Genomic DNA, 27,538 nt, shown 5'->3' with positions numbered 1-27,538 from the left:
TAGAGGGCTTGGAATTTAAAATCTGATAAATCTTGTTTCAGCGCTTCGCATGAGATAGCTCTGGAATGAATAGAATGAGGAACCGACCGTGGGGTGGGTTTGGAAACCCTTGCACTCCCCAAGATCGTGATCTCCGGATACTACTGAAAGTAGATAGAAGGTGATTTTTTTAGAAGCAACTTGGGTTAGTGGATTAGTACCAAAAGATATTGCTTCACTCATTTTTTTAATTCTCCAAAATACAAAAAAATGTTAGTAAAGCTTCGGATAATGATTTTTGGATCTCCATAACAACACCCAAAGTAGCCTCTCTAGATCGTACAATTCACCAACATTGTCCAATAGTGCGCCCGATATGATCTGTTGAAAGCTCTCCAACGATTTGACGCTATATGGAAAAATTGGCATAGAAGATGCAACCTCCTTAGAGATTTGGCTTGGTATTCATGACATTGAACCGAGAAATTTGGCAGGCCATTCCACACCAAAGATTGGTGGAGCGAACGAATGCAGCAGATGTAAGGGTGTGTGGGGGGGGGGGGGAATCAAGGAAGGTCGTAGCATCTCTACCTGATTTGGTTTCGCGGGGATTCTAGGAAAGAAAGAAATGTACGAGCATTTCGAAACAAATCGATTACGTCGATAACGAAAATTAAAGATGAAGCGGCACTGTGGTGGCGCCTCCCCAGGGGCTACGGCCTTCAGTATCACAACTCACAAATCCTTAGCCTTGTGGCCAAGATTGGTGTGTAAGACCTCTCTAAACTTTTTGCAGATGCAGCATGCATTGCAGGAGGAGAAAGTATCAGTAACCACCTCGCAGTTTCTCCGTGTTAGTCGCACTAGTCCGGCTAGGCGGAAACTGTTGTGGTTGGCCGGTGCGGCCGAGAAGTGGTACGCGTTCACATCACACGCACGGTCGCTGGGCAGCGACACGAGGAAACACGGAGAGCACGACGTGCGTCACCCCCTCCGCGCTGCCTATCAAGGAAGGCTGTACATGCCCTGAAACTGAAAGGGGAGAAAATGGAAGAAGGCCTGAAAGAGACAGACAGACAGAGCACGAGGGCGGGCGGGCGTGTATAAATAGACGCTTGCGCCACCGAGCCTGCTAAAGAAAGGAGACCCATCGATCGATCGATCCAGCCAGCGATTTGCTTCCTTCTTCCCCTTATCGAGAAGAGAGGATTCCAGCCGTCCCGCCCCACGCAGCGCAGGGAGGAAGGGAGGAAGAAGAAGAAGAAGATATAGTTCCTTGTTCGCCATTTCTAGCTCCAAGCAGAAGATAAGATTAAGAAGGAGCACATCCGGAGCCGGCCGGGGAGGAGAAGATCGGAGGCGCTTCGGTAGCTTGGGCTGGGGATTTGACTCGCGCGGACCTCTGCCTTCATTCCATCGATGGTACGCCTTTGCCCCTGCCCCTCTGTTTCTTGGTTGGACATTCCTGCAAGCTTGCCCCTTCTTTTAGTTTAGCGAGTTTCGTGGTTATTATCCACCGATCACGCCAAGCAGTCGTACTTGCTCTGCTTCTCCGCCGCCGGTCGTCCGGCGAGCATCGGCAGCGACGAGAATCTGCGATTGTCGTGATCGAAGTTTTGGGGGGCGGTGCCGCAAGTGGCCTGTCGCTCGATCGTGCCCGGCGTCCACGTCACGGCTGCTGCGAATATCGCCGATGCTGCTTTTTGCTCCGCTGTCCTCGCCTCGCCTTTTATCAGGGCCCTGCCATTTTCTTCGCTTCCACATTTACCGCTAAGCGGTAATAAAGGCGATTATTATCCGTTTTTCCTTTTGAAAAAGAAAAAACATAAGGACAGAGACACCAGGCGAATCGAGCTAGGTCCGTGACGTCATGTTTCGTCGGCACTGACAATTATCCCCCGAATCCTCGTGCGTCTGCTGGTCCGAATCCTAGCTACCCCTTCTTCGACTAATTTCTTTTTCTTCACAAGGAAGAAAGAGACAACGAAAACGGAGCTCCAGTTCCATCCCACTTTTTTCTGCCGCGTACAACGCGTATATCGCCAAAGAAAAAAAAAGCAATAATGCTAAAAAAAAAGGTGTACCCTCACATGAAATGCAACGCCCTGACAGGCCGACACATGTAACACCTGCTAGCTTTACGCAGCTTGGCCATGGCCGCGGCCGGCGTCTTCATCAGCCGGCACTGACCTTTTCAAAGCTTTATTTTTTAGTGTACACACTCCTACTAGAAATCGGACGACCCTATAATAGCTGGAGGATGGGACGGCACGATTTGATTCCCATTTTATTTGGTCAATCCAAGCAGTACTCCAGACGACTGTTTCTTGGAACCTCCCCTCCAAGGAAAGCAATTGAACGAAGCCTGAACGCAACAAGGAGATGAGGCCACGACGAGCGATCGGTCGCATGAAGCATCGAGTACTTAATTTGTAGCACTAGAACTAGTGGTTCAATTGCTATTCACGGCGGAGCTGAGCTGATCGATCTGGCTGTATTTTAATGCAGGTTGAATCGGAGGTCGACGCGTCGGCGTCGGCGGCAGGGGAAGCAACGGCGGTGCTCACGGCGCCGCTGTCCCTCGAGGGCGGGCTCGCGGCGGAGCTCAAACCGGCCAACATCGTGCAGCGGGTGCTCAGCCTCTTCCGGAACGTCAGGCCGGGCGCCGATCTCTCGCACTTCCAGGTACACAAAAATAGTGCCACTGCCCACTCGCCCTGCCTATGGTTCTTGAATCTTGAATTCTTGATCCAGGCAAAGCAAGCCGTCGTGCACGGTACTGTACATGCATGTGATGCGAGAACTCCGATCTCGAGAGCAAGGCCTGGATCCGGCGGCTTGTTTATTTAGTTCGAGATTAGGACTGCTCCCGAAGCACCCTGAATGCCGCAGAATTCAGGGGGCTGGCCTCTGGTCACTTGGCCAGTGTACCGATCAGGCCACTTAACAGTTTGCCTATGGGAGAGCAGAGTGGGTGGGGTTCAGCTAAACAACGAAGCAACCTTCACGAGCTAGAAAACTTAATTTTTTGCGTGTTTCTAATGGACCGCACGCTTGGACAATGGAATAAACATGTTTGGTCCAAAGATGTTCAAGTTGGGAGGTTCCCACGTCACTTCACTTGACCGCATTGATGTGCAATGTGTTCCGGAAATTCAATTCTGCTCCCGGGTGCGTATGCTCTCTCTACTAAAAAAACATATTTCGAAATGTCGAAAAATTTGGATAAAAAATCCTACATGTACATCTCCATAATGTATGTGCATTCGCTAAGTTTCACGAAAAACCAATATTTTTTGTGGTCTATGTAAAAAGGAGAAACTTTATCTTGTGAAAAGCATTATTTTTAGCACTGAATTTTGTCTTTTTTACACACGTCACATGATAAGTCGATTTTTTATGAAACGACTTTATGAGCGCGTAGCACGTGAAGATGTACGTACAAATTTTTTGTTTCAATTTTTTTGAAATTTAAAATGTACATAAGATGTATTTCAAAATATAGGGAGCATATGCACCCATGTTCCAAAACACCACTCCCAATGTGTTCTCAGTACTATCCAAAGATAAGCTCAATAGGTTACTGAAGCTCAACCATAATGATTTGGTTAGTCGCTTTCCAGCCACCTAAACCACATTCGTTTGTTAGCTCCATGTAAGTTCGTTCGGTAGCTGCATGCGCTTCTTAAGTTTTTCTTGTCTCTAAAAGTCGATGGTCGCTGCTGCTGCCTGCGTTGCTATTTTTTTTTTACAAGTGTTCAAGCACACTTCGCTCCTTCACTGACGACACGACCGATGAACCTCCTTTCAGCTGCCTGCCACGTTCAACCTCCCGAAATCTCAGCTCCAGTTGTACGGGGAAGGTGTCTACTGCGCAGGAGAAGACTACCTGAGCAGATGCGCCCGAGGCAAGGACAGCCTGGAGCGGCTCACGGCGGTCGTGGCGTGGAGCATCTCGACGACGAGGCCGCCCATCTTCGGCTTCGCACCCTACAACCCGGTGCTCGGAGAGACGCACCATGTCTCCGGTGGCTCAATCCATGTCCTCCTTGAGCAGGTACCGGACTTGGCAGATTACTCATTTTCTTCAACAGCAAATTGCTCATCTCTTCAGACTAAATGTTCTGAATAATCATATGGCATGGACATTTTCAGGTGTCTCATCGTCCCCCGGTCTCCGCGCTTCACGCCACCGACGACGGTGGGAACGTCGAGCTTGTATGGTGCCAGAACCCAGTGCCGAAGTTTCATGGTACGCCGCTCGAAGAAAACGAATTCTCAACTTTCAGCATAACACTCCTCTTCAAACAAGAAAAGAAACTTATCTGAACCTCCTGCATCCATTCCACTGAAGGTACTAGCATAGAGGCGACCGTGAACGGCAATAGGCAGGTCAAGCTTCTGAAGTTCAATGAGACCTACGAGGTGGATTGCCCGAACCTTCTCATAAGGCTTCTGCCCGCTCCCTCGGTCGAGTGGTCGGGGACCGTCAGGATCGCCTGCAAAGAATCCGGTCTCGAGGCGGAGCTGAGCTACCACAGAAGCCGCTCCTTCTTGGGCATAGGAGGCGACGCGAGGTGCGTGAAGGGCAAGGTCTTCCGTTCGTCATCCGGCTCGCAGGAGACCGTCTGCGAGATCGATGGCCACTGGGATAGGACTGTCTCATTGAAGGATGTTCAGAGCGGGGAGGTTTCGGTTCTGTACGATGCAGAGCGCGCCATCGGTAACCTCGTCACACCCGAGGTCAAAGATACAGAGGTGAAATTTTAAATCTACTCGTTTTCTTGTTTATCAAACTCATGAAATTTCACATTTCGATGTGATTTGTCATTGTATACTTTATGTTCAACATATATAGCTGAAACTTGCAAACAAGCACAATGGTAATACTCATGAATGACGATGATAATGTGGCAGGAGTTGTCATCTTCGGAGTCGGCGGTGGTCTGGAGCGAAGTCAGCGAGGCTATCCTAGCAAAGGATTGGGATAAGGCTAGCGAGGCGAAGCGGCAAGTGGAGGGCAGAGCTAGGAAGCTTGACAAGGAGAGGAATGAGAGAGGAGAGGTGTGGATGCCCAAGCACTTCTCATTGTCTCAGGACAAGAATGGGAACTGGGAGTGCTGGCCGTTGGAGAAATCAGTGCGTCCAGCTCCTATCATCGTACCTTCTTCATGACAGTACATCCCATGTAACAAGTGTTAAATTATATAATAAAGCTGACCATTTTTTAACAAGTTTAGTTGCTTCCTTTTCTTGTTTGTTTGGTGATTTGGTCGTCCAATTTCTTGGACAACAAATTTCTATCAAGGATTAGGCACGGTTATTCAGTTCAAATGACCCAAACACTATAAAAAGGGGGAAAATTGAGCACTCACGGTGGTAAAGTTCCTAAAAGCCATGAACCATAAAAACGAGCATAATATATTCATTATTGATGGAATCAATAAGTGCATCATTCGTGAGAATGTGTGAAAACCCCCAACTCCTATGTTGGCAATAAGGCTTAGTTTTCTTTTGAACTATCATAGCTTCGGGAGGATGGTTTTTATGATATGACTAAAAGAGAATGGAATGCTGTTACGAGTGGAAATACACCGATGGAAGTTTGGTAAAAAAAATTAAGGCACCTACGGCTTTGTTTGGGGCTGGGCAAAGAATAGAACTGGAGTGTATAATAAACAGAAGGAGAAATTGTTGGCTCTTATTGATGAGCTGGATATAAAAGCGGAAACTGTTTTCCTAGTTATATCAGAAAGAGAGGGCTTTGGAGTGTGAACGACGTTTAGCAAAACTAAGACAAGATGAGGAAGCGCAGAGAGCTAAAGTTAAGCATGTGCAAGAAGAAGAAAATAATACGAGATATTTCCAGCTTATTGCTAATAGTAAACATAGAAAAAGAGGAATTCTGATTGAGCAAGACCAAGGGACAATAGTAGGCTAGAAAAACTTGAAAGTATTAACTTTTTGGGGCACCAAAAATAGCTTTAATATGAGAGAAGATTATGTCGCGGATATACCTCAGTTATTTCTAGAGGAAAATAACATTCTCAATGCGGACTTCACAGAGGAGGAAGTTTTCAATGTTATTTCTCATATGGAACTTAATAAACCTCTGGGGTCAGGCGGGTTTTCCGCTGAGTTTTATAAACAATTTTGAGACATTATTAAATAAGATCTTATGAATTTATTTGCGCCACTACAACAAGTAGATCTCCCATTATTTATGATTAACTTTGGGGGGATCACTTTGTTACCGAAGAAAGAGGATGCCGTTCAGATTCAACAATATAGGGGTATATGCTAAGTTAATGGTGAGTTTTAAGGTATTTACCAAAGTAGGTACTAATATAATAACTGGGATAGTCTACACACTTATTAAGCCGACACAATCTACTTTCACACCGGAGCGATATATACTCGAAGGAGTAGTCGTGTTGCATGATACCATTCGTGAGCTTCAAAAGAAGAAAATGGATGGTGTTCTTTTTAAAATAGACTCTGAGAAGGGTTATAATAAAGTTCAATGGACTTTCCTCTAGCAAACCATGCCTATGAAAGGTTTTTCACCCAAATGGTGTGAGTTGGTTGATAGTTTTGTGAGGGGAGGATCTGTGGGAATAAAGGTCAATGACGACATTAGCCCTTATTTTTTAACTAGGAAGGAGCTAAGACAAGGTGATCCTCTATCCCTAATCCTTTTCATTTAGTGGCCGATGACGATCCTAATTGCAAAGGCAGAGGAGGATGGTCAAGTAGGTGGTCTCATCCCACATCTAGTTGAGGGAGAGGTATCCATTCTACAATACGCGGATGATATTCTTTAATTTCAAGTAACACGACCTAGAGAAAGTTGTTAACATGAAATTGATTTTATGTATCATCGAGCAACTATCGGTCCTCAAATTAATTTTCTCATGAGCGATATTTTGTTTTGTTTTGGAAAGTCTAAGGATCAAGAGGAACAGTATACAAAAATATTCGGTTGTGAAGCTGGTTCTCTTCCCTTTCGATACTTGGATATTCCTATCCATTACCGAAAATTTCTAAACAAAGAAGGGAACCTAGTTGAGAACCGCTTTGTACAAAATTTGGATTGTTGTCAAAGCAAGTTACTCTCATACGGAGATAGACTACTGCTTATAAGTTTCGTTCTAACTAGTTTACCGATATTTATGCTATCATTTCTAGAAATACCTAAAGAGGTACGGAAAAGATTCCACAGGTCTAGATTCTTTTGGCAAAATGATCAACTTAAGCGTAAATACCGGTTAACAAAATGGAACATAATTTGTCGTCCTAAATACCAAGGGGGATGGGGGTGGAAGTGTTATAGATCAAAAAGAAATGTTTACTCAGCAAATGACTGTTAAACTCTTAAATGAAGAGGGGGCATGACAAGAATTGTTGCGGAATAATTACCTCCAGAATAAAACACTGTCACAAGTGACTGTTACGATCACCGACTCCCCATTTTGGAAAGGACTAATGGGAGTGAAAGACATTTTTTGTTTCTCACGAGGTTCTTTTAAGGTTGACAATGGTCAGAAAACACGCTTTTGGGAAGATGTGTGGTTATTCGAGCAACCATTTGCTCGGGAGTAACCATCCTTGTATAACGTCGTACGTTAAAAAAATGCTTTGATAGCGGATGTTTTAACGGGGCTTCTCTAAATATAATTTTTTTAGAAGAACCTTCAACAACGCCAAATAGGTAGCTTGGCGGTATTTCTTACAACATTTTATTGTGGTAAACCTAACGGAAGACACGGATGTTTTGGTTTAGAAATTCACTACCTCTGTTAGATCCATGTATGCAGATATAATGAATGGCAATACGTTTTTTCTGAAAATAAACATTTGGAAAATTAAGGTACCGCTAAATATTATGATCTTCATGTGGTTCCTTTACAAAAAAGTGATTCTCACTAAAGATAACCTCGCCAAAAGAATTGAATGGTGGTAAGAAATGTGTGTTCTGTAAGGCAGATGAGTATACATACCATTTATTTTTTGATTGTCCATTCGCTCGTCTTATTTGGAGAACTATTCAATATACTTTTAATATTTTTCCACCAACTAGTGCTACAAATATGTTTGGAAATCGACTTAATGAATCGAGAAAACATCTAAAGAACAGATTCGAACGGGTATTTGTGCTTTGATATGGGCTATAAGGAATTATTGTAATGATATTGTCTTTAACAAGAGTATGAATGATTTTTTTTTACAGGTTATCCATATGGTTACACACTGGATCGACGAGTATGAATTTTGAATGAAGCCAAGTTGCTCGGATTATCTACAACCAGGGTGGTTGACTGCTTTCTAAGATAATACAAGATTCATAGGCATTATATCTTTTTTCGTTAGTTAATGTTTATGTACACACTATGTGATCCATAAGATGTATTTCTTTTAAACTCTGTGTAACATCCCATGTTTTCTAATAAAATACTTGTTGCTAGTTGTGCATAAGCATGCATGCATTTGCATAAAATTTGAGAAATCTTGCACCAAAATGGTTTGAAACAATGTTGCCAATGTTGTATTTTGCTCTAAGAAAATTTTAGTGCAAAAGCCCCTCAAAATTTTGGGTCAAAACACCCTAAAATTCCCTTAATTCTTCCCTGTTTAAAATTTCCACAAATTTTACTAAATTGCAGGGGGTTTTGGGGAATTTTCCCCTTGTCTTCTTCCTCCTTTCGACAGGCAGGCAGCTGCCTGGCAGCTCGAGGTGGCTCGCCGGCCACCTCCTGCTTCTCCTGGCTAGAGGATGAGGACGCCTCGTCCTCCCTCCTCTCCCTCCCGACCTCACTTCCCCCTGGCACCCTCGTTCCTCTCTCTCTCTATGCACAGGAAGCCAAACCCTAACCCCGGCCAGAGCTCGTCGCCGCCGCCGCTCCGCTCGTCCCCGCGCCCAGCCGACGACGCCATCAGCTCCGCCGCAACGCCCTCGACCTCCTCCGTCCAGCAGCGCAAGCGGAGGCGCCCCGAATCGCGCGAATCAGACCACCTCTGCGCCGCCGGCCACCGCCTCCCGCAGGCGACTCCGGCCTCCTCTCGCCTCTCCGTCAAGCCTCCCGTGCTCGCGGTGAGCTCCTGAGCCGCGTGGTGCTCTCCTCCTCCCCGATTTCTTCCTCCTCCGGCCCAGCACCGTGAGCCCGCCCCGCCTCCGCGCGAGCTCGCCGGAGACGTCGCTCCGGCGACCATTCGCGAGCGGCGCCGCCACCAAAAGCCTCCCCGCGTCGCCCCGCCTCTTTTCCCCCTCGCACGCCTCAATCCCGGACCGAGGCGGCCGATTGTAGCTCGACCCGAGCTCCCGGGGAGCTCATGGCGTGGCTGACGTCATCATGACATCATGCCCACGTCATAATTTCTTTTTCTTATTTTCAGAAAATGGTTAATTCTTGCTTAATTCGTAACTATTTCATTTTAAATCAGAAAAATGTGTATAATATATCAAAATCTTCAGAAAAATGAGATCTACACTTTAGTATCAAAAGCATGCATTGTTAAACAACTTTGAACCCTGTCCTTAATAGAAGAACATATGAACCCTCTTCTTTAATATGCGGGGTTTATGGAATTGCAAAGTATTATGCATTCCAACCCTATTTAAATTGATGAACATGTTATAGATCACTTTCTTTAATATTAACATGTCATATCATCATCCTTGTATGCGCATTGCATCGATGCCATGTGTTGATTGTTCTTTACCTTTCGGTATTTGCTTCTTCGCGGTCGATAGAGCAATTGCTTTGAGACGATGAAGATCGACATCACCGAAGGTCAATAATTGTCCATCAGCGAACAAGTCAAGCATGGGATCCTCGAAGATCCATATTGGTTTGTCAGGGACAAAGGCAAGCCCTAGCCTGGTTCATATATGATTTTGAAATGCTTGTACTCTGGTTCCTACATATTGCATACGATTCAAGCTGTCTTTTATCGATAGGTAGAGTTACCCTATCTATTGCATGTTCCACCCACGTAGCCTCAAATACCCTGATCCACTTGCTCCTAGCATAACTAGGTTTGGCATGTGTGCATCGCTAGAGCCTTTATATCTTTATGCTTAGCCGTGCTTAGTTTGTTACGCTATTTACTCCTGTCTTCGGACTGGAGTCTTACAATGAAATGAATCTAGCATGACAGGTTGACGTGGTAAGTGTAGAGATGTTGTTAAATATGATTAAAGGCTCAGACGAGAGGCCACATTGGGATGTGGTGGGTTGTTTCGTTTCTGCCGACCCTAGGAACCGAGTTCTCGCCTCTTGAACCAAGACCGAGCGTACAACCACACGAGGCCCTATTATGGTACCCTCTCGACTCACTAACTTGCCTAGTAGATTCCATGAGTCACATAGTTTGCGCGTTACCTGGTCATATGCATTGCATTTTGCTTGGGGGTAAAGGTACATAACGAGCGAGGTAAGCGTGGTCGTGGTGGTCGGGGTTGCGGCCTCGCGGGGAAACCCACCTCGGTACACATCGTTAAGGGCCGACTTCGGGACTTGACCCGTTACGGCGGAACAATCCTTAGCGCGTGACTCATGGTCTCGGCGACGAAGCAAGGTAAAGGTCGTGGTCAACCACTCTCTGCCGGCTTTCCAAGGAAGAGAGCTAATGTTCCGGCACTAAGAATCGGTTGGCACGTGTGGGTAAAGTTGTGCACCCTGCAGGGTTAAATCTTTTCGAAAAGCCGTGTCCACGGTTACGGACGACTTGGGAATGGATTCTGTGATCATAGACAACTTTAATCTAATCGTAAAACTTGGCAAACAATGTGTGTTTACGGATACCTTCTCCGGGCGTTGAGGGGGTGATCCGAGGATAGTTGTTCGAGATGATGAAGATTGGTGGATACAATATGATGATCAATACAGATAGAGATATCGCTCTCTTATCCCCTTTTAAAGGTTCTGAGTAGTCGAGCTTCTTCTCCCTCTTGTTTAACCAAGTAAAACTGGCGTTACGCAAAAGAAGCTCTACAGAAAGCCCGCATACCCGCTTTGCTAAAAGGTTGTACTAAGTCTTGCTGAGTCCCTGTACTCAGCTTTGCATGCTTTTGTTTCGAAGAAGTCGCTCCAACGAGATGGTGGTTTCTAGTCGACATCGACGAGTAGCTTGGGGTTCCCGGGTGGCAGCCTGGAATCTATGGGCTGGGACGTCGCCGTTATGCTCCTGGCCTCTTAGGCCTTTTGCTATCTTGCTATGTCTAATAGCATAACTTCGCTTCCGTTGATTTATGTATGTCAGGTCAGTGACCTCTGCTTGTAATACTTTGGTTCTTCGCTCGGTTATGAGCTTGTATTACTTCTTGAGTCGTAGAGTCACTCGTTGTGTTACCGAATCTCTCACTTGTAGTCTCTCGAGGTCTAGGTTAGGCTTATGTCGGACGAAGATCCGGTATTTGTCTAACCACGATCCCGGGGTGCCACGAGGTTTTGGTATCGAGCAGGGACTGCCTGTAGGAAAACCCTTTCTACTAGTCGATGTTGCGTCTAGTGTTTGTGAAAACTATTTGAAAGCTAAAAATATTTGCGAAAATCTGATTAGGCTTCTTTTTACTCCTTATCTGGTATCGCTCTAATTCTAAGGTGCCTTACCTTGTGTTGATTTGAAAATTTTCCTATTGTTTCTAGTCTTTCAAACTTAGGTGCCTCAAGGGCATGTCGTTCCTAAACCAGTTGACCTAGTGCAGAGTTCTCTAGAGTCGAGTGTGTTTTGTGCATCCTCCTTGTTTTGTTCTAATAGAGAGATTTCTTTCCATCATGATCTCTCCATTTTGTGGGTTCCACATCCTTCTGTTCTAGGCTTCGAGATTTCCTTTCGCATTGTATGCCTCCTCTTTATTTGCTTGGGTAGTTTGGAAGCTATGCATTGCTTCTAGATGGTACATCGTGATTACTACCTCGCAGTGTCCTTTGTGTCACTCATTTAGTAGTTACTTCTTTCTCGGTTTTTAACCCTTGGACTTGAACCGAAGGTCCCCGATTGTGCTGGATTCTAGTATGCGAATCTTAGTACATGAAGCTGGCCTTTAACCCAAGATTCATGCCATTGAACACTGGTGTTAATGTTCAAACATTTCATCGGTATGGCTAAATTCAAATCAAGCTAGTGTTAAACCTTGTGCTTATTGTCGTATTGAATTGCGGCAATAAAGATCTTTCCCTTCCCTTAGCAATCGCAGAGGTTCTCTCATTGAACTAAATGGATCACGACAAGAGTGCTCTTTGCGAGTCCCACTTCTATGTCTGTGACTCCGCCACACCTCCCTTTTCAGTATGAGTTTCACAAAAGTGTTATCTTGTGCATCTACATCTCAGTAATTCTAATCCTGGTCATGTTCCTCCTCTTTTATTACTTTCCGACCTTTGTCTGATAGTGAGCAGACAAGTTCTAAATGTGTATTGGTGTTTTCCAATGTATGTTACTCTTGTGGTTCTTCAAGACATTCCACTTCAGTACGTCAGGAGAAACAAACTCCAGTACCTTGTCCATTTCAAAGACTTGGTCAAAGTGTTGTAATCTGCAGATTAAGAAGTCTTGTTAGCTTCTGTTCTGTTCTACCTTGGAGTATCACCCTCTTCTATATCATGAGGTCGTGGTTTGTATCATGGCCTTATTGATGAAGTGATGCTCTTACATATCTTTACTCACCCTTTCTCTGAGCTGTCTATGGTTGGGAATGTTGGGGTTTACGTATTGATGTGGCCATCTGAGATTCTTAGCAATTGTTATTGCTTTGGGATCCAAGGACGTTTGTGTCATTCTTAGCATGATTGGTTCGCCAATTACTAAGCGAAGTTTGATTGTGCTGCCAAGTCCATTTGTTTAGGCGCACCTTTTTGGTCAAAGAGTTAGATTAATGCCAAAGCTCTCGAGACCATATCGTATTGCTTTGTACAGCAAGATCCCCCCTCGAACTCAGTGATATATCGGTGGTTCATGATATTCTGGATGTCTTTCTAGAAGTATCACCATGCTGACACATAACCGTGTTGTCGAGTTCATGAGTAACAGTTGGTTCTCTAAATCACTCCTTCTCCAAGAAACCATACTGGACATCCAGGACTAGTTGGTTGAGCTTGAACAACAACTTGGAGAGTTGAAAGGCAAAAGCTCTATCCGACTTGACCCTTCTTAAAGGGATGTCTAGTTTTGTTCGTGTAGAAGTCACGAAGTATCTCCTTTATGGATATGCTATCTTCCCCATATTTGATTTGGGCTTGGGCTATCGTCAAATCAAACTCAGTTCCAAGGACTATCTTGATGATGTTTATACTCATAGTGCTTCGTCTGAGTAAACCTTCATGTCCTTTGGTCTGACCAATACTTTTGCCTTGTTCATGCAACATATGAGTCCCTCATTGGATTATCTTGATAAGTTTGTTGTTGAGCCCATCGATGACATTCCTATTTTTTTCCATGTTTAAAGAGGTTCATATTGGACAAGTGGCACTAATGTTGGAAACTTTTAAGAACCATCTTTGTGCCACCACGAAGTATGTGTTCTGGATGTCAGAAGTGACCTTCTCAGGTTCATGTGCATTTGCTGAAAGATGTCGCCGTGGATCCGAGTCGAGTTTCCTTTGTTTTCCTCGGGAATCATCGCAAGTCGGCCTTTGTTGTTGAGCCCATCGATGACATTCCTATTTTTTTCCATGTTTAAAGAGGTTCATATTGGACAAGTGGCACTAATGTTGGAAACTTTTAAGAACCATCTTTGTGCCACCACGAAGTATGTGTTCTGGATGTCAGAAGTGACCTTCTCAGGTTCATGTGCATTTGCTGAAAGATGTCGCCGTGGATCCGAGTCGAGTTTCCTTTGTTTTCCTCGGGAATCATCGCAAGTCGGCCATGCATGTGCGAAGTATTCTTGAGAAGGAAGGTTGTTACCTCCATTCCTTGAAACATTCCTCTATGCACACTAAGCCACTGACTGGTTTGTTCAAGAAAGAGAAGAAGCTTAAGAACTTCAATATCTTCTTTGGTGTCCCCATAAGGACTCACTTGTGTTACATTGCAAGTTCATATGCACGCAATTGCCTTTGGTAGTCGCAACCATATGTATCACGCAATCTAGCTCGATCTTTTGGAGCTTGACATTGTGGTCCTTATCTTGAGAATCTAGCAACTTTATCTTGGTGGTAGTTGTTGCAATTTCTATTCGTACATGCTGAGTCTGAAATATCTTTACACCTAACCTAAGCTGAATCTCAAGCGGCAATGATGGTTAGTGCTTATCAAGGATTTTTGACATAGGTCTCTTTGTAAATCCGAGAAGATTGATGTCGTGGTTAACACACTTAGTCGGAAGGCCTAATACCATAATCTCTTGAATCATCAAGAATAACCACTTTCCATGAGGATTTCCCTCCTAGCAGCTTTTCAATTCCGAAGTCCGACCTTGACTCGATGACCTATTGAAGGCTCGTCAATAGCCTAAAATTGGTGTCTATAACATCAAGGAGAACATCATAAGCAGTGTTGCTAAATGTCTCTCGGTCAGTTCCTTGAAACTATTTCCGGTGACAACAACTTCGTTCGGAAAAATTTCACTCCCCGTTGATCCTTGGCACTTCTGTAGCCAGTACCCTTCCCTTTCCTTTGGTTATTACCTGAAATTCTAATCAATTCACACGTTGTGTGAATTCGTCGATCATCTAGGCCCTAGCCTTTTGAGTAGACAACAATCATTTCATGTACCCTTGCCAGAAAAGTGACTATGATTCTTAAATCCAAAGTTGCTATGGTTGGATAATCATTTGTGTTTCCACGAGTCACCCTCTCTAAGAGTGCCTCGTCATGGTATCAAAGGCAGTTTAACTCCTCGCTACCTTGTCCCTTCGTATTCTTTTCAAGCGTGGAGCAATTGGCTACCAAAATTTGAAACTTCTTCCATCTCTTCCGTTACCTTGACGTGTTTCATGTTTGTTAGCTCAAAAGTTGTTTTTGAACACTTCCTCCATGAGTTAACCATGAGATACTCGATCTTTGTGAAGATCCACCGTCTAGTGTCATTCCCTCTTTCCTTAGAGTGAAGAAAGCAAAATGAAGCGCTTCATACATGGTGTAGTGGATCAAATTCATTCGTGGTGTTGTGGATCAAATTCATTCATGGTGTCGTGAATCAACTTCTTCAACAAAGAAGATCACCGTGGTATCGACAAGCTCGTTGAAGAACGGTGTAGTCCTTGTTACCTTCTCTTCTCCTACTTTAGAAATCTCGGGGACGAGATTCTTGTAAGGGGGGTAGAGTTGTAACATCCCATGTTTTCTAATAAAATACTTGTTGCTAGTTGTGCATAAGCATGCATGCATTTGCATAAAATTTGAGAAATCTTGCACCAAAATGGTTTGAAACAATGTTGCCAATGTTGTATTTTGCTCTAAGAAAATTTTAGTGCAAAAGCCCCTCAAAATTTTGGGTCAAAACACCCTAAAATTCCCTTAATTCTTCCCTGTTTAAAATTTCCACAAATTTTACTAAATTGCGAGGGGTTTTGGGGAATTTTCCCCTTGTCTTCTTCCTCCTTTCGACGAGCGGGCAGCTGCCTGGCAGCTCGAGGTGGCTCGCCGGCCACCTCCTGCTTCTCCTGGCTAGAGGATGAGGACGCCTCGTCCTCCCTCCTCTCCCTCCCGACCTCACTTCCCCCTGGCACCCTCGTTCCTCTCTCTCTCTATGCACAGGAAGCCAAACCCTAACCCCGGCCAGAGCTCGTCGCCGCCGCCGCTCCGCGCTCGTCCCCGCGCCCGGCCGACGACGCCATCAGCTCCGCCGCAACGCCCTCGACCTCCTCCGTCCGGCGGCGCAAGCGGAGGCGCCCCGACTCGCGCGGAATCGGACCACCTCGCGCCGCCGGCCACCGCCTCCCGCAGGCGACTCCGGCCTCCTCACGCCTCTCCGTCAAGCCTCCCGTGCTCGCGGTGAGCTCCTGAGCCGCGTGGTGCTCTCCTCCTCCCCGATTTCTTCCTCCTCCGGCCCAGCACCGTGAGCCCGCCCCGGCCTCCGCGCGAGCTCGCCGGAGACGTCGCTCCGGCGACCATTCGCGAGCGGCGCCGCCACCAAAAGCCTCCCCGCGTCGCCCTGCCTCTTTTCCCCCCCCTCGCACGCCTCAATCCCAGACCGAGGCGGCCGATTGTAGCTCGACCAGAGCTCCCAGGGAGCTCATGGCGTGGCTGACGTCATCATGACATCATGCCCACGTCATAATTTCTTTTTCTTATTTTCAGAAAATGGTTAATTCTTGCTTAATTCGTAACTATTTCATTTTAAATCAGAAAAATGTGTATAATATATCAAAATCTTCAGAAAAATGAGATCTACACTTTAGTATCAAAAGCATGCATTGTTAAACAACTTTGAACCCTGTCCTTAATAGAAGAACATATGAACCCTCTTCTTTAATATGCGGGGTTTATGGAATTGCAAAGTATTATGCATTCCAACCCTATTTAAATTGATGAACATGTTATAGATCACTTTCTTTAATATTAACATGTCATATCATCATCCTTGTATGCGCATTGCATCGATGCCATGTGTTGATTGTTCTTTACCTTTCCGGTATTTGCTTCTTCGCGGTCGATAGAGCAATTGCTGAGACGATGAAGATCGACATCACCGAAGGTCAATAATTGTCCATCAGCGAACAAGTCAAGCATGGGATCCTCGAAGATCCATATTGGTTTGTCAGGGACAAAGGCAAGCCCTAGCCTGGTTCATATATGATTTTGAAATGCTTGTACTCTGGTTCCTACATATTGCATACGATTCAACTGTCTTTTATCGATAGGTAGAGTTACCCTATCTATTGCATGTTCCACCCCTGTAGCCTCAAATACCCTGATCCACTGCTCCTAGCATAACTAGGTTTGGCATGTGTGCATCGCTAGAGCCTTTATATCTTTATGCTTAGCCGTGCTTAGTTTGTTACGCTATTTACTCCTGTCTTCGGACTGGAGTCTTACAATGAAATGAATCTAGCATGACAGGTTGACGTGGTAAGTGTAGAGATGTTGTTAAATATGATTAAAGGCTCAGACGAGAGGCCACATTGGGATGTGGTGGGTTGTTTCGTTTACGCCGACCCTAGGAACCGAGTTCTCGCCTCTTGAACCAAGACCGAGCGTACAACCACACGAGGCCCTATTATGGTACCCTCTCGACTCACTAACTTGCCTAGTAGATTCCATGAGTCACATAGTTTGCGCGTTACCTGGTCATATGCATTGCATTTTGCTTGGGGGTAAAGGTACATAACAGGCAGGTAAGCGTGGTCGTGGTGGCTGGGGGTTGCGGCCTCTGGGGAAACCCACCTCGGTACACATCGTTAAGGGCCGACTTCGGGACTTGACCCGTTACGGCGGAACAATCCTTAGCGCGTGACTCATGGTCTCGGCGACAGCAAGGTAAAGGTCGTGGTCAACCACTCTCTGCCGGCTTTCCAAGGAAGAGAGCTAATGTTACGGCACTAAGAATCGGTTGGCACGTGTGGGTAAAGTTGTGCACCCTGCAGGGTTAAATCTTTTCGAAAAGCCGTGTCCACGGTTACGGACGACTTGGGAATGGATTCTGTGATCATAGACAACTTTAATCTAATCGTAAAACTTGGCAAACAATGTGTGTTTACGGATACCTTCTCCGGGCGTTGAGGGGGTGATCCGAGGATAGTTGTTCGAGATGATGAAGATTGGTGGATACAATATGATATCAATACAGATAGAGATATCGCTCTCTTATCCCTTTCTAAAGGTTCTGAGTAGTCGAGCTTCTTCTCCCTCTTGTTTAACCAAGTAAAACTGGCGTTACGCAAAAGAAGCTCTACAGAAAGCCCGCATACCCGCTTTGCTAAAAGGTTGTACTAAGTCTTGCTGAGTCCCTGTACTCAGCTTTGCATGCTTTTGTTTCAGAAGAAGTCGCTCCAACAGATGGTGGTTTCTAGTCGACATCGACGAGTAGCTTGGGGTTCCCAGGTGGCAGCCTGGAATCTATGGGCTGGGACGTCGCCGTTATGCTCCTGGCCTCTTAGGCCTTTTGCTATCTTGCTATGTCTAATAGCATAACTTCGCTTCCGTTGATTTATGTATGTCAGGTCAGTGACCTCTGCTTGTAATACTTTGGTTCTTCGCTCAGTTATGAGCTTGTATTACTTCTTGAGTCGTAGAGTCACTGTTGTGTTACCGATTCTCTCACTGTAGTCTCTCGAGCTCTAGGTTAGGCTTATGTCAGACGAAGATCTGGTATTTGTCTAACCCTGATCCCGGGGGTGCCACACTCTGAAACTATGCAATAAAACGGATGTGTGCATAAATTGATGCAGATACCAGGTTTAGCTCCCCATTTTCGAAAAACGTAAAAGAGTACAATATTTACATATCCCCACTATTGAACCAATATACTATCTAGTTTCTGAGACTCAATTTACAATTGCTAGAGGAACTGCAAGTTTGAACAACTGTCACGCAGTCAGAATTCAGAAACTCCTACAAGATTTCTGCTTGATGCACAGCTGAGCTTCTTCTTTATTCCACCCCTTCGATCACTCAATCCTCTATTGTGTCCACCCTGCGCTATTCGCGGTTTTCCAGTCTTCTGAAGATGAGAATGATCACCGGTGAGAATGATCATATTAGGAAAAACAGCGCCGCAGGTAGCAGAAGCAGCTGGTTGTATCGTGCGCTCGCCGAAGATGGCACCATCCCCGGCTGGTAGGCGCTTCTGAGGCCATTGTTGCCCATCAGGGGGTAGTAATTTCCGACGCCATCGTTGGTAGCCAAGGGCGGCTGGTAGCCACTTCCGACGCCATTGCCGCCTGTTGGAGGTGGCAGGTAGGAACTTCCAGCAGCACTGTTACCTGTGGGGGGTGGTTGATAGACGCTTCCAACACCGCTGTTGCCTGCCGGGGGCGGCACGTAGGTGCTTCCAGCGCCATTGTTGTTGGCAGGAGGAACAATGTTAGCATCACCAGGCGTGTCCAACCTGTGCAAACCACGGGTTATCCATCAAATTTCCAGTATTCCAAAGCCTAAAAATCGAAAATTTCAGGTGTACATATCTGATGAACTTTGACACGTGTGAAGTACTAAGTTTGGTTCCCCAGATATTCAGAAGCACATTTCAAGAATCACCGTTATTTACTGGTTGCAGATTGCAAAACTTTTTTTACTATGTCGAAGTGAATGAAAGAAAGGATTGGTTGGTACCCGGTGGGAGGGAGGCAGAAGGAGATGGTGTAGTCGACAGCGTTGCAGGTGAAGAGGCTGGTGCCGTCGTCGTAGGCGTAGCTGTAGGCCCGCGGACATGCCGACTTGAAAATGGACGAGTAGGCCGTCGAGCTGCACGTCGCCGGCGTCGCATACGCGCCGCTGCAGCAGTACTTGTCCTGCGCGAATGCCTCGCACGCGCTCCGGCATGCCACTGCGCCGCCACCATTGCCACCGTCCACCTGCAGCTCCTTGGGACATGCTGCAGCAACATAATCGCATATGCGTCAGACAGACAACATGTACACTTCTAGAACATGGACGCATAGATGCTTTATAATTATGCTACGTGACACGTACACAGGTTGAGGTCAGCGTTGCAGCCGGTGGTGTTGCAGCTGCCCTGCCGCGCCCGCGGGACGGCGATGACGGGCAGGTTGTACCCGTCGACCAGGCTCACGTCGTAGAAGTCCTGGTCGGCGGGGCCGCCCTTCCCCAGCGTGATCTCGAACAGCGTCGCTGGCGGCGTCCCTCCCGTGCCGCCGCACTCCAAGTGTCCACCGCCACAGTCGCCGGTCTGGCACGCCACCGCACCAGCAGGCGCACCCGAACCGTCGGCGCTGAAGTTGCACCCCGTGCGCGCCCATATACGGCCGGACCACCCGGCTGGCGCTGGGACCTGCACCGTCTGCCCCGGGTCGAGCCGGAACCCTGTCGTGGGTAGCTGCGGCGTGCCCGCGCCGGCCATGGTCGCCGGCCAGATGGTCTGGGTGCAGTGGTTGGATATGGTGAAGCTGCAGCTAGCCATTGAGACGCTGCACCCATGGGCAGCTAGCGCCAGCACAAGGAGCAAACATGGGGCACTGCAACTTCTTGGTGCTTCCATGGTCTTGAGATGTTCTTGATTTCCTTGTCACTTGTTGGAATCCTGTTCTTCAAATATATGATGGCGCCCAGGGTCCAAAAATGTTTTGAGTTGCTTGGTGGGATTGCTTTAGCATTTTGCATGGGTAGGGTGGCCTCACAGAGAAGAAATACCTTATGTATGACTGCAAGCGATAATAAAGTAAAAAATGCTACAGTATTAGGAACCTACAAAATAACACTGGAAACTGTATATATGCCTTAACTTCGTACAAAGAAAACTTGTCAGTCTAAACCAGTCCATATTGTTAATGTTCTGTACGACTCCGACGCGGGCCCCAGCGTATCTCACAGCGATGCGGGCAGCTGGGATTTCGACCCCGCCCCATTTCGACCACACCAACGTATTAATATCAGAGATATCAATTACACCCAGCCTCTGCAACAACGCACTGCCCTAGAGACATTACGGATGCACACAGTTAAAAAAGAAAGAAGAATTACCAAAAAAGAAAAACCCCGCTGCAGTGATCTAATCCTTTAAACAACAGCACTAACACCACCATGACAGCACCAGAAGTTCAGCTTCTCCAAAAGCGACGCCTCCAAGAAGGTAACAGTGCACCAGCGCTATCGTCGCCCGATCATAGATCTTAGGTTTTCACCTGAAGAAAATCCTCACTCTCAAAACAATGCCTTCAACAAGGACATTGCCAGGCACAACCAATTAAGGCCAGACCTTGGATTTTCACCCTGAAAGGTAAGTTTTTGAACTTCTCCGTGCGATCGCCCACACTCGCATGCCGCTGCTCCAAAGACACCGATCACGAAGCCAATTCCTCCTCGCCACCCGGACTCGAGCCACCATTGCAAGACCACGAGATCTCGACTTTCATGTCATTCTCCGCCGGCACCACGGAGCAGACGTGCTCCATGATAACCGCCAGCAGAGCTTCGAAACGCTCCCTCTGTAACCAAATGGCCAGAGTAAAAACATGGGTGCGCTCGACCGAATTCCACCCGATCCAGCAACCTCCAGGCTTGAATCGCCCAATGGAGCGCCGGTGGAGCCTTCCGGAACACGACACATCCGCCAAATCGATGAGGACAGGCACCAGCAGATCTGCATCTTGGCGCGAGAAGAAATCCAAGGACCACCGTCATTATTCGCAAGATCAGCCGGTCCCCACACCGCTAGTCAACTCCGATGCAGCAAAGGCCGAAAGAGGAAGAAAAGAAGATCCAGTGCAAGACCGGACTAACCCCACGATCACCGGATTGGGCCGCAGCCATCCACCAGATCTCGCGGGTCAGGGCGCCGCCACGGACGCCTCACCCCTCCTCCTCGACGCCTCCCGCCGGAGACCTCAAGCGCCGGCCATGGGGCAGCCGCGCGGCCCTGCGCCCCCGAACCGATCTCCCACCTCCTCCCATGAGAGACCTCCAGGGCGCGCCTCCCCTACCCACCATCGGGTGGGTGCCGCCACCGCTGCCTGTGAGGGCAGCAGCGACGGCCAGAAGGGCAGCGGAGGGCGGCCTTGAGGCGACGTGTAATGTCCCAGGTTTAGAGACGATCGAGGGATAGATCTTAGAAAGGGATGTGCATTGCATAGTAAATTCTGGGGAAATTTCGCGCTTTTAAACAAAAATGCATCGAAGGGGGACAAGTTTCTCTCTCGACACCTTACAGGGTTAGGGTTTCGAGGGTGCGACAAACTTGCTTCTCACTTCACTAGTTTAGGGTTTTGAGAAGAGAGGGGAGAGTTCACATGATTGAATTCTAAATGTTATGACATGGTTGAATTCAAAACAAGGTTGAATTTGAATTTCAAATTCAAACATTAAATAATTACTTAAATAATTCAATTGAGGAAATTCATTAAGTAAATGATCAATAATAAATAAGATGAACAATTATATTAAAGTAAAGCTCATTAGAGAAAACTTTGAGCTTTATTGATAATCACACACATGATACAATGTCATTACAATATTCAGAATAAATATATGAATTTACAACACATTACAAGAATTGAAGAAATAGAAAAAGAAAAAGGAAAATTACAAGTCAATTAAATGTCCTAAACTACATTGTTGATCATCATGTAATTCTTGCTCAAGAAGATCTTGATCTTCATCTTGATCATCACATTATCCCTGCACATACACACAAAGACCAAACAAGGATTAAGCCAAGTGGCAAAGCCACTTGGCAGGTTAACTAAGAAAAATGAAAATGAGAGGATATGACCATGATCAGCCGAGCTGATCCACTCACCTGGACCAAGTACCAAGCAGCAAACACACAGGCAGCTCACTAGCTTGTGTGCATGCCTCACAGCACACAAGCCTGGGAGAGTCACCAAAAAGGACCAGACCTTGCTGTCGACCAGGGAGAGCTGAGCAGCACCATATATAACCTTTACAGTGCTCAAACCCTAGCCATTTGTTCATCCATCGACAGCAGCAGTGGTAAGTTCATCAAGAACAGCCAAGAACACCAAGAACAGATGAACAGCTAGAGCTGTTCCATCTATTCACAATCACCAGAAATTAAACCAAGACTTCAAGCTTGCTAGGAGGAGCGAGGGCAAGCAAAAGACCATCAGAAGCAAAACCTCTACACCAACACTCATTTTCTAGGAGGCTGGAGTGAGGTATACCACACAAAAGCACGAGCAAGATCATATCTTGCTCATAAATAAGCATACCATGCATCACGGGAGCACGGGAGGGTAGAATACCCTGTGTGTGTCATCATCTGGCTAGCAAGCCATGTGGTGCAAGCATAGATGGGTAAGATCACTAGGTAAACATCCTATGGGAACAACAGTTATGCAAATCCATGCATAACTAGAGAAATCCAGCCAAGAATGAAACCATAGCTAACCTAATCCACACACTTAGCACCTACAGCTAGCTGAGGCCATCAGACATTAGACAAATCATTGTCTATTTGATTTCAACATCAAAAGCTACTGGCAATCCAACAAATGGATCACCCAGAAAGCATCTAGTGGGCCACAGCAAGCCAACAAGAGGGAGCTACCCTAAGGCAGTATATGATTACTGCTAGGGTCACCTCAACCACTAAAACAGCCAAAACCACCAAGCCCAACACTTGTATCATCACCCAAATGGGTTCAAAGAGGGGCTAGGGTCCCCAACCACTGTTGGCATCCCTCTAGCCCAATCAAGCTAATTACAAGAGTCATCACTGCAAGCAGTTCATCTCATTTATCCAATAAACAAGGACAAGCTATACGAGATAAATGAAAATTCACAAATCAACGATGACTGGAACACTTGCACATGATCCGGAGGATCACTCTGCAAGTAACGAGCGGATGCTTGAGCAAGCACCGGCAAACACCGAGGCCAAGCCTGTGTGATGCACACCCAACACAGAGAGAGAGCAATAGTGAGGCACAGTGATACAACAACACATATACAAGCAACTGATGATCATGTGATCATCAGAAGCTTGTCATAGCATGCCAGTACATGCTAGGGACAATCTAGTACCAAACCATGAACCATATAACTTACATAGAACCAATTCATCAACGAGTTGCTTCACGAGATAATCAAATGGATGATTTATAATTGTATCCGAAGCACATCAAATACATGATGTACCACTTGGATCAAGCTAGACATGAATGGCACACACATATGATTAAGCCTTAACAACAACCAGAGCCATTAAGCAAGCAATTGAATTAATTGTAGCATGTCCAGTAGCAATTTAGCAGTCCATGAGCATTACAAGATGCTCATGAGCAAGCAGATATGAATACACTTGAGTATCTGGCGAGCATAATAACAAGAACAGAGCCACAGAGAGGGAATTAAGCAAGAAATGAAAGAATAGCAATCAATTAGACCAAGAATTCTTACACAAAGATATGACAGGGCTGCACACAGCAGCAGCACATGCATAGCGCAGCAGTTTGGCACAACCAGAGCAGGCACCATGGCGCTACAGAAGAGCACAACAGCTCTGGTGCAGGCAAGCACAGCACAGCAGTAGAGCTAGCAGAGGAAGAAGGACGAGGCACGAGAAGAGGAGCGAAGGGGAGGCGCACTTACTTGGAGTCGAGAAGGACGGTGTAGCCATGGCGGCCACGGCGGCACGCGCCGGAGCACGGCGGCGCCGAGGCCAAGCCAAGCCACTGCGGCGCCGCGGCTACCGGCAACCACGGCGTGGCACACGGCCGCACCGCGGCGCACTGGGACGCCGGCGAACGGCGGATCTTCGCGGATCCGTGCGGCCATGGCGCGATAGGGTTGGTGGCGAGCAGGAATGGCGGCGAACGCCAAATCGACGCGGACCCGAGAGATGCGCCGTCGTGCGGAGGCTCGATTGACACCGACCTCGCCGATGGGAAGGGCCGGTGGCGGTCGGATTAGGGGCGGCGGCGGCGAGGCGACCGCGGCATCGTGAGAGGACGAGGGGGATTAGGGTTCTACACGGGGCGAGAAAGGGGCGAGTGGGCCGGCCGAGCCCAAGTGTGGCTCGGGTTAGGGTTAACCCCACTGGGCCACCACGACGAGTGGGCCCAAGGGTAAATGTGTCATTTCACATTTTAAATAAACAAGAAACTTTGAAAATAAATAGAAAATGATTCAAAGCTCTAAAAAAATAATTAAAAATATGAAAATAGATCAGCATAAAATTCTCTATCTAAATAAAATATCAAAGAGAATTTTTTGAAGACAATTAAGAATGAGTCTTAATTTGAGGATTTAAATAATCATTTAAATCACACATAAAAATAAGTCCATTAAATGCCTTTGGACTTCAAAACACCTTGAAAACATTTCAAGGTTTGATTTACCCTAAATCAAGTATCCCTAAGATGTTCTTAGTATCTAACCTCTCATAAAATAACAACGACATCGGAAAGGGGGGAAACAAACCCTAAAACTGGAATCATGCATTATTGCTTCTTTAACCATTGCCCTTATCGGACAATGATGCTATTTTTCAGAACAAGAGGACAAGGGTCAGTCCATACCTTCCAAGCTGCAGAACTTTGCGGTGTTCGAGCAAGTTCATCACTTGCTCATGTCATTTGAGTATTTCTATCAAATTACTTGCAAAGTATTATGGTTATCACTATTGCACAAAAATCAAAACCATTACTTTCGTAACTATGAATATGACTAAGTGGTGGGCAATGGAACCATGGATCGTGTTGATATGGTGGAGGTTCCATTGCACGGGCTTATATCCATCTAGGATTAAACAACAAATGTTGCCAGTGATTCTTGTGCCGTAATATCCGTGTTAACCATAAGATCCGGAGTGGGACGGAGTAGTCAAAAGTGTTTCCACCTCTCGTTCATCAACGGATGCGCTTTACCGTAGACACTTGTATCCGTCGGGGCAAGCGGTGGGCTGGGGAAGCCTTAAGTCCCCACGGCATAGTCCGTAGACACTTGTCGCTCGAAGTGCAAGCGGTGGGGTGGGGAGGCCTAAAGTCCCCACGGTATTGCGGTCTATGATGGGTTGCAGCTACCGGCGAAGGAGTTTGGTTCAATCCCAAACTGTTGTCGTGGTCGGGGTCCATCCTTAAGTGGTATAAGAGGACCGACGAGGACCCAGGGTCGGGGTTTGCAACAAAGGGTGGGTGTTCGAGGTAGCGGAGGAACATGATTGGCTAGACCTTATACCGGGCCTCACACCTAAGGAAGTGTGGACGGGAAAGCTGCCCGGTTGGCACCAAGGTTAAGATCTCTTATGGGTAAAGCAACACACCTCTGCGAGTGTAAGAACCGTGACTGTCATTCCCTGTTCCGGGATTGAGGAGCTACGAACGCGGCCGGAAAGGAGCTCCATGAAGTTCTAGTAAACCGGTGAAGGCTGACGGACATAGCTCTTTGAAATAAAAGCAATCTCTTGAAGAAATGTTTACCAAAACTTGCATTGGTATTAGACTTTACGGTCTAATATCGTAGCTAGTGCATTAAACACCTCTTATCTATAATGAACTTGTTGAGTACGCTCGTACTCATACCACTCTTAAACCCCATGCTTAGATTGTGCGAACCATGCGGAGGAGGACGACGACAACCATGATGGAGCCGAGATCATCGGCTACGAGGAACCAGACCTCTCAGGAGGAGTGGAAGGCGTAGACTACATCATAGTCTATGGATCCGGAGAGGCTTCCGGAGGAGAACAAGCCTAAGGATATCAGGAGGAGGAGGAGTAGCCGAGCAGCGCGAACTCTTACTATTTAGCTGCTCGTTTAAATAAATGTTTAGTTTAATGAGACAATGGTATTGTAAATTAAGTTGGGTTCGCCTCGAACCCGGGAGTTATCCTCTCGGAACCCAAGAGGAGCTCCGAGACGACTTGTGTATGTGTATTGTAATAATATGTGAATGAGTTATGGACCTTGCTATGTTCCGTTGTACTACTACGAGGGATGTGATATTTGCGGAATGGTACTTCGCGAATGTTATATCAACGGCCGGCATACTACAACATGCGGTGGTATGCGGGGTCACCACGGTTGGTATCGAGCAAAAGCTTTGACCTTAGGTTGGAACCTAGTAAATGGGACTAAAACGTTAGGAGTCAAATAGGATTAGTAAAGAGTTCTCTAAAAATATGGTGTATATTCAATTGAGAATACAACAACCATATCTTTTAGTGCGATAATTCTTTATGATCTCTATTATGATGCATTATTACTAATCTCATAATCTTTCTATTTCTACAGCCAACATGGCAAGTTCACGACCAGGGAGAAACGTGAAAGTTATAGATTCAACGCTGAACGAGTACCAGGGAGGACTTGCTGATATCTTACGAGCCATGCTATTGGAATTTGGGTGTGATCCCCGGATTCCGGTAAAGAAGTACATGTTTTATGATGGTCCGGTGTTGGCCAAGTGCGAGTAGGACTGCGACTTCCCGAATCTTTGGGAATGAGCGTAGTCATGCCCAGCTGGGGAAGCGAGGACAACCAATACAGCCTACCATATAGGCTGTTATGAGAGCCATAACGGACATTCGGGAGCATAAGACGAAAGCGCTTATGGGTTCCGAATTCACCCACATTCCTCATATGGAGGAAGATAATGATCCCATGCTTGAACCATTTCAAATATGCCAAAAGTAAACCCAGCTGAAGCAGCCAAATATATGGATAACAGCCAGTAACTTCATATCATTACTCTTTCGAGTTGAATAATCATCGATAGGAGCTATTGATACGATGCTTGAGGAGTTCATCGAACCCAAGGAGGAGAGTAGGGGCAAAGAACCTATGGAGAATGTGGTACACACACCGGTTTATTCAGCTGGTGACTACATCGGTTTTGATCCACTTGCACGTGAACCTACACTGTTACACCTGGGAACTATCTGGGTAGTTCCTATGGGGGATACGAAGGCGGCGAGGAATCCGGAAACAATCAGCGTTCCGAGACTCCAATCGAGAATTCTAGGGGTTGGCGTTGG

At 46.4% G+C, this 27,538-nt stretch overlaps 2 protein-coding genes across 3 annotated transcripts; one reads left to right on the top strand and one right to left on the bottom strand.

Annotated features, from left to right (window-relative positions):
- The first annotated feature begins 1,082 nt into the window (after window positions 1–1,082).
- LOC124701403 (oxysterol-binding protein-related protein 4C-like) lies at window positions 1,083–5,213 on the top strand. Of its 2 annotated transcripts, none has more exons than XM_047233551.1 (6): window positions 1,083–1,401; window positions 2,488–2,664; window positions 3,791–4,036; window positions 4,135–4,231; window positions 4,334–4,737; window positions 4,897–5,213. In XM_047233551.1, the coding sequence occupies exons 1-6, from the start codon at window positions 1,399–1,401 to the stop codon at window positions 5,152–5,154; spliced, it is 1,185 nt and encodes a 394-aa protein (XP_047089507.1). In that variant the 5' UTR covers window positions 1,083–1,398; the 3' UTR covers window positions 5,155–5,213. The 2 variants fall into 2 exon arrangements, with proteins under 2 accessions (XP_047089507.1, XP_047089439.1); XM_047233483.1 differs by lacking the exon at window positions 1,083–1,401 and adding an exon at window positions 2,238–2,400.
- A 13,113-nt stretch (window positions 5,214–18,326) lies between these two features.
- On the bottom strand, window positions 18,327–20,093 carry LOC124678516 (pathogenesis-related thaumatin-like protein 3.5). Its single transcript, XM_047214392.1, has 3 exons — window positions 19,558–20,093; window positions 19,198–19,459; window positions 18,327–18,973 (listed from the first exon to the last, which is right to left on the bottom strand). Exons 1-3 carry the CDS (start codon window positions 20,081–20,083, stop codon window positions 18,619–18,621), a joined length of 1,143 nt encoding a protein of 380 aa, XP_047070348.1. The 5' UTR covers window positions 20,084–20,093; the 3' UTR covers window positions 18,327–18,618.
- Window positions 20,094–27,538: the final 7,445 nt, after the last annotated feature.

Source organism: Lolium rigidum, chromosome 1 (assembly GCF_022539505.1).
Source record: "Lolium rigidum isolate FL_2022 chromosome 1, APGP_CSIRO_Lrig_0.1, whole genome shotgun sequence".
Classification (NCBI taxonomy): domain Eukaryota; kingdom Viridiplantae; phylum Streptophyta; class Magnoliopsida; order Poales; family Poaceae; genus Lolium; species Lolium rigidum.
The sequence above is the reverse complement of the archived record's forward strand: the minus strand, read 5'-3'. Positions and strand labels throughout refer to the sequence as shown.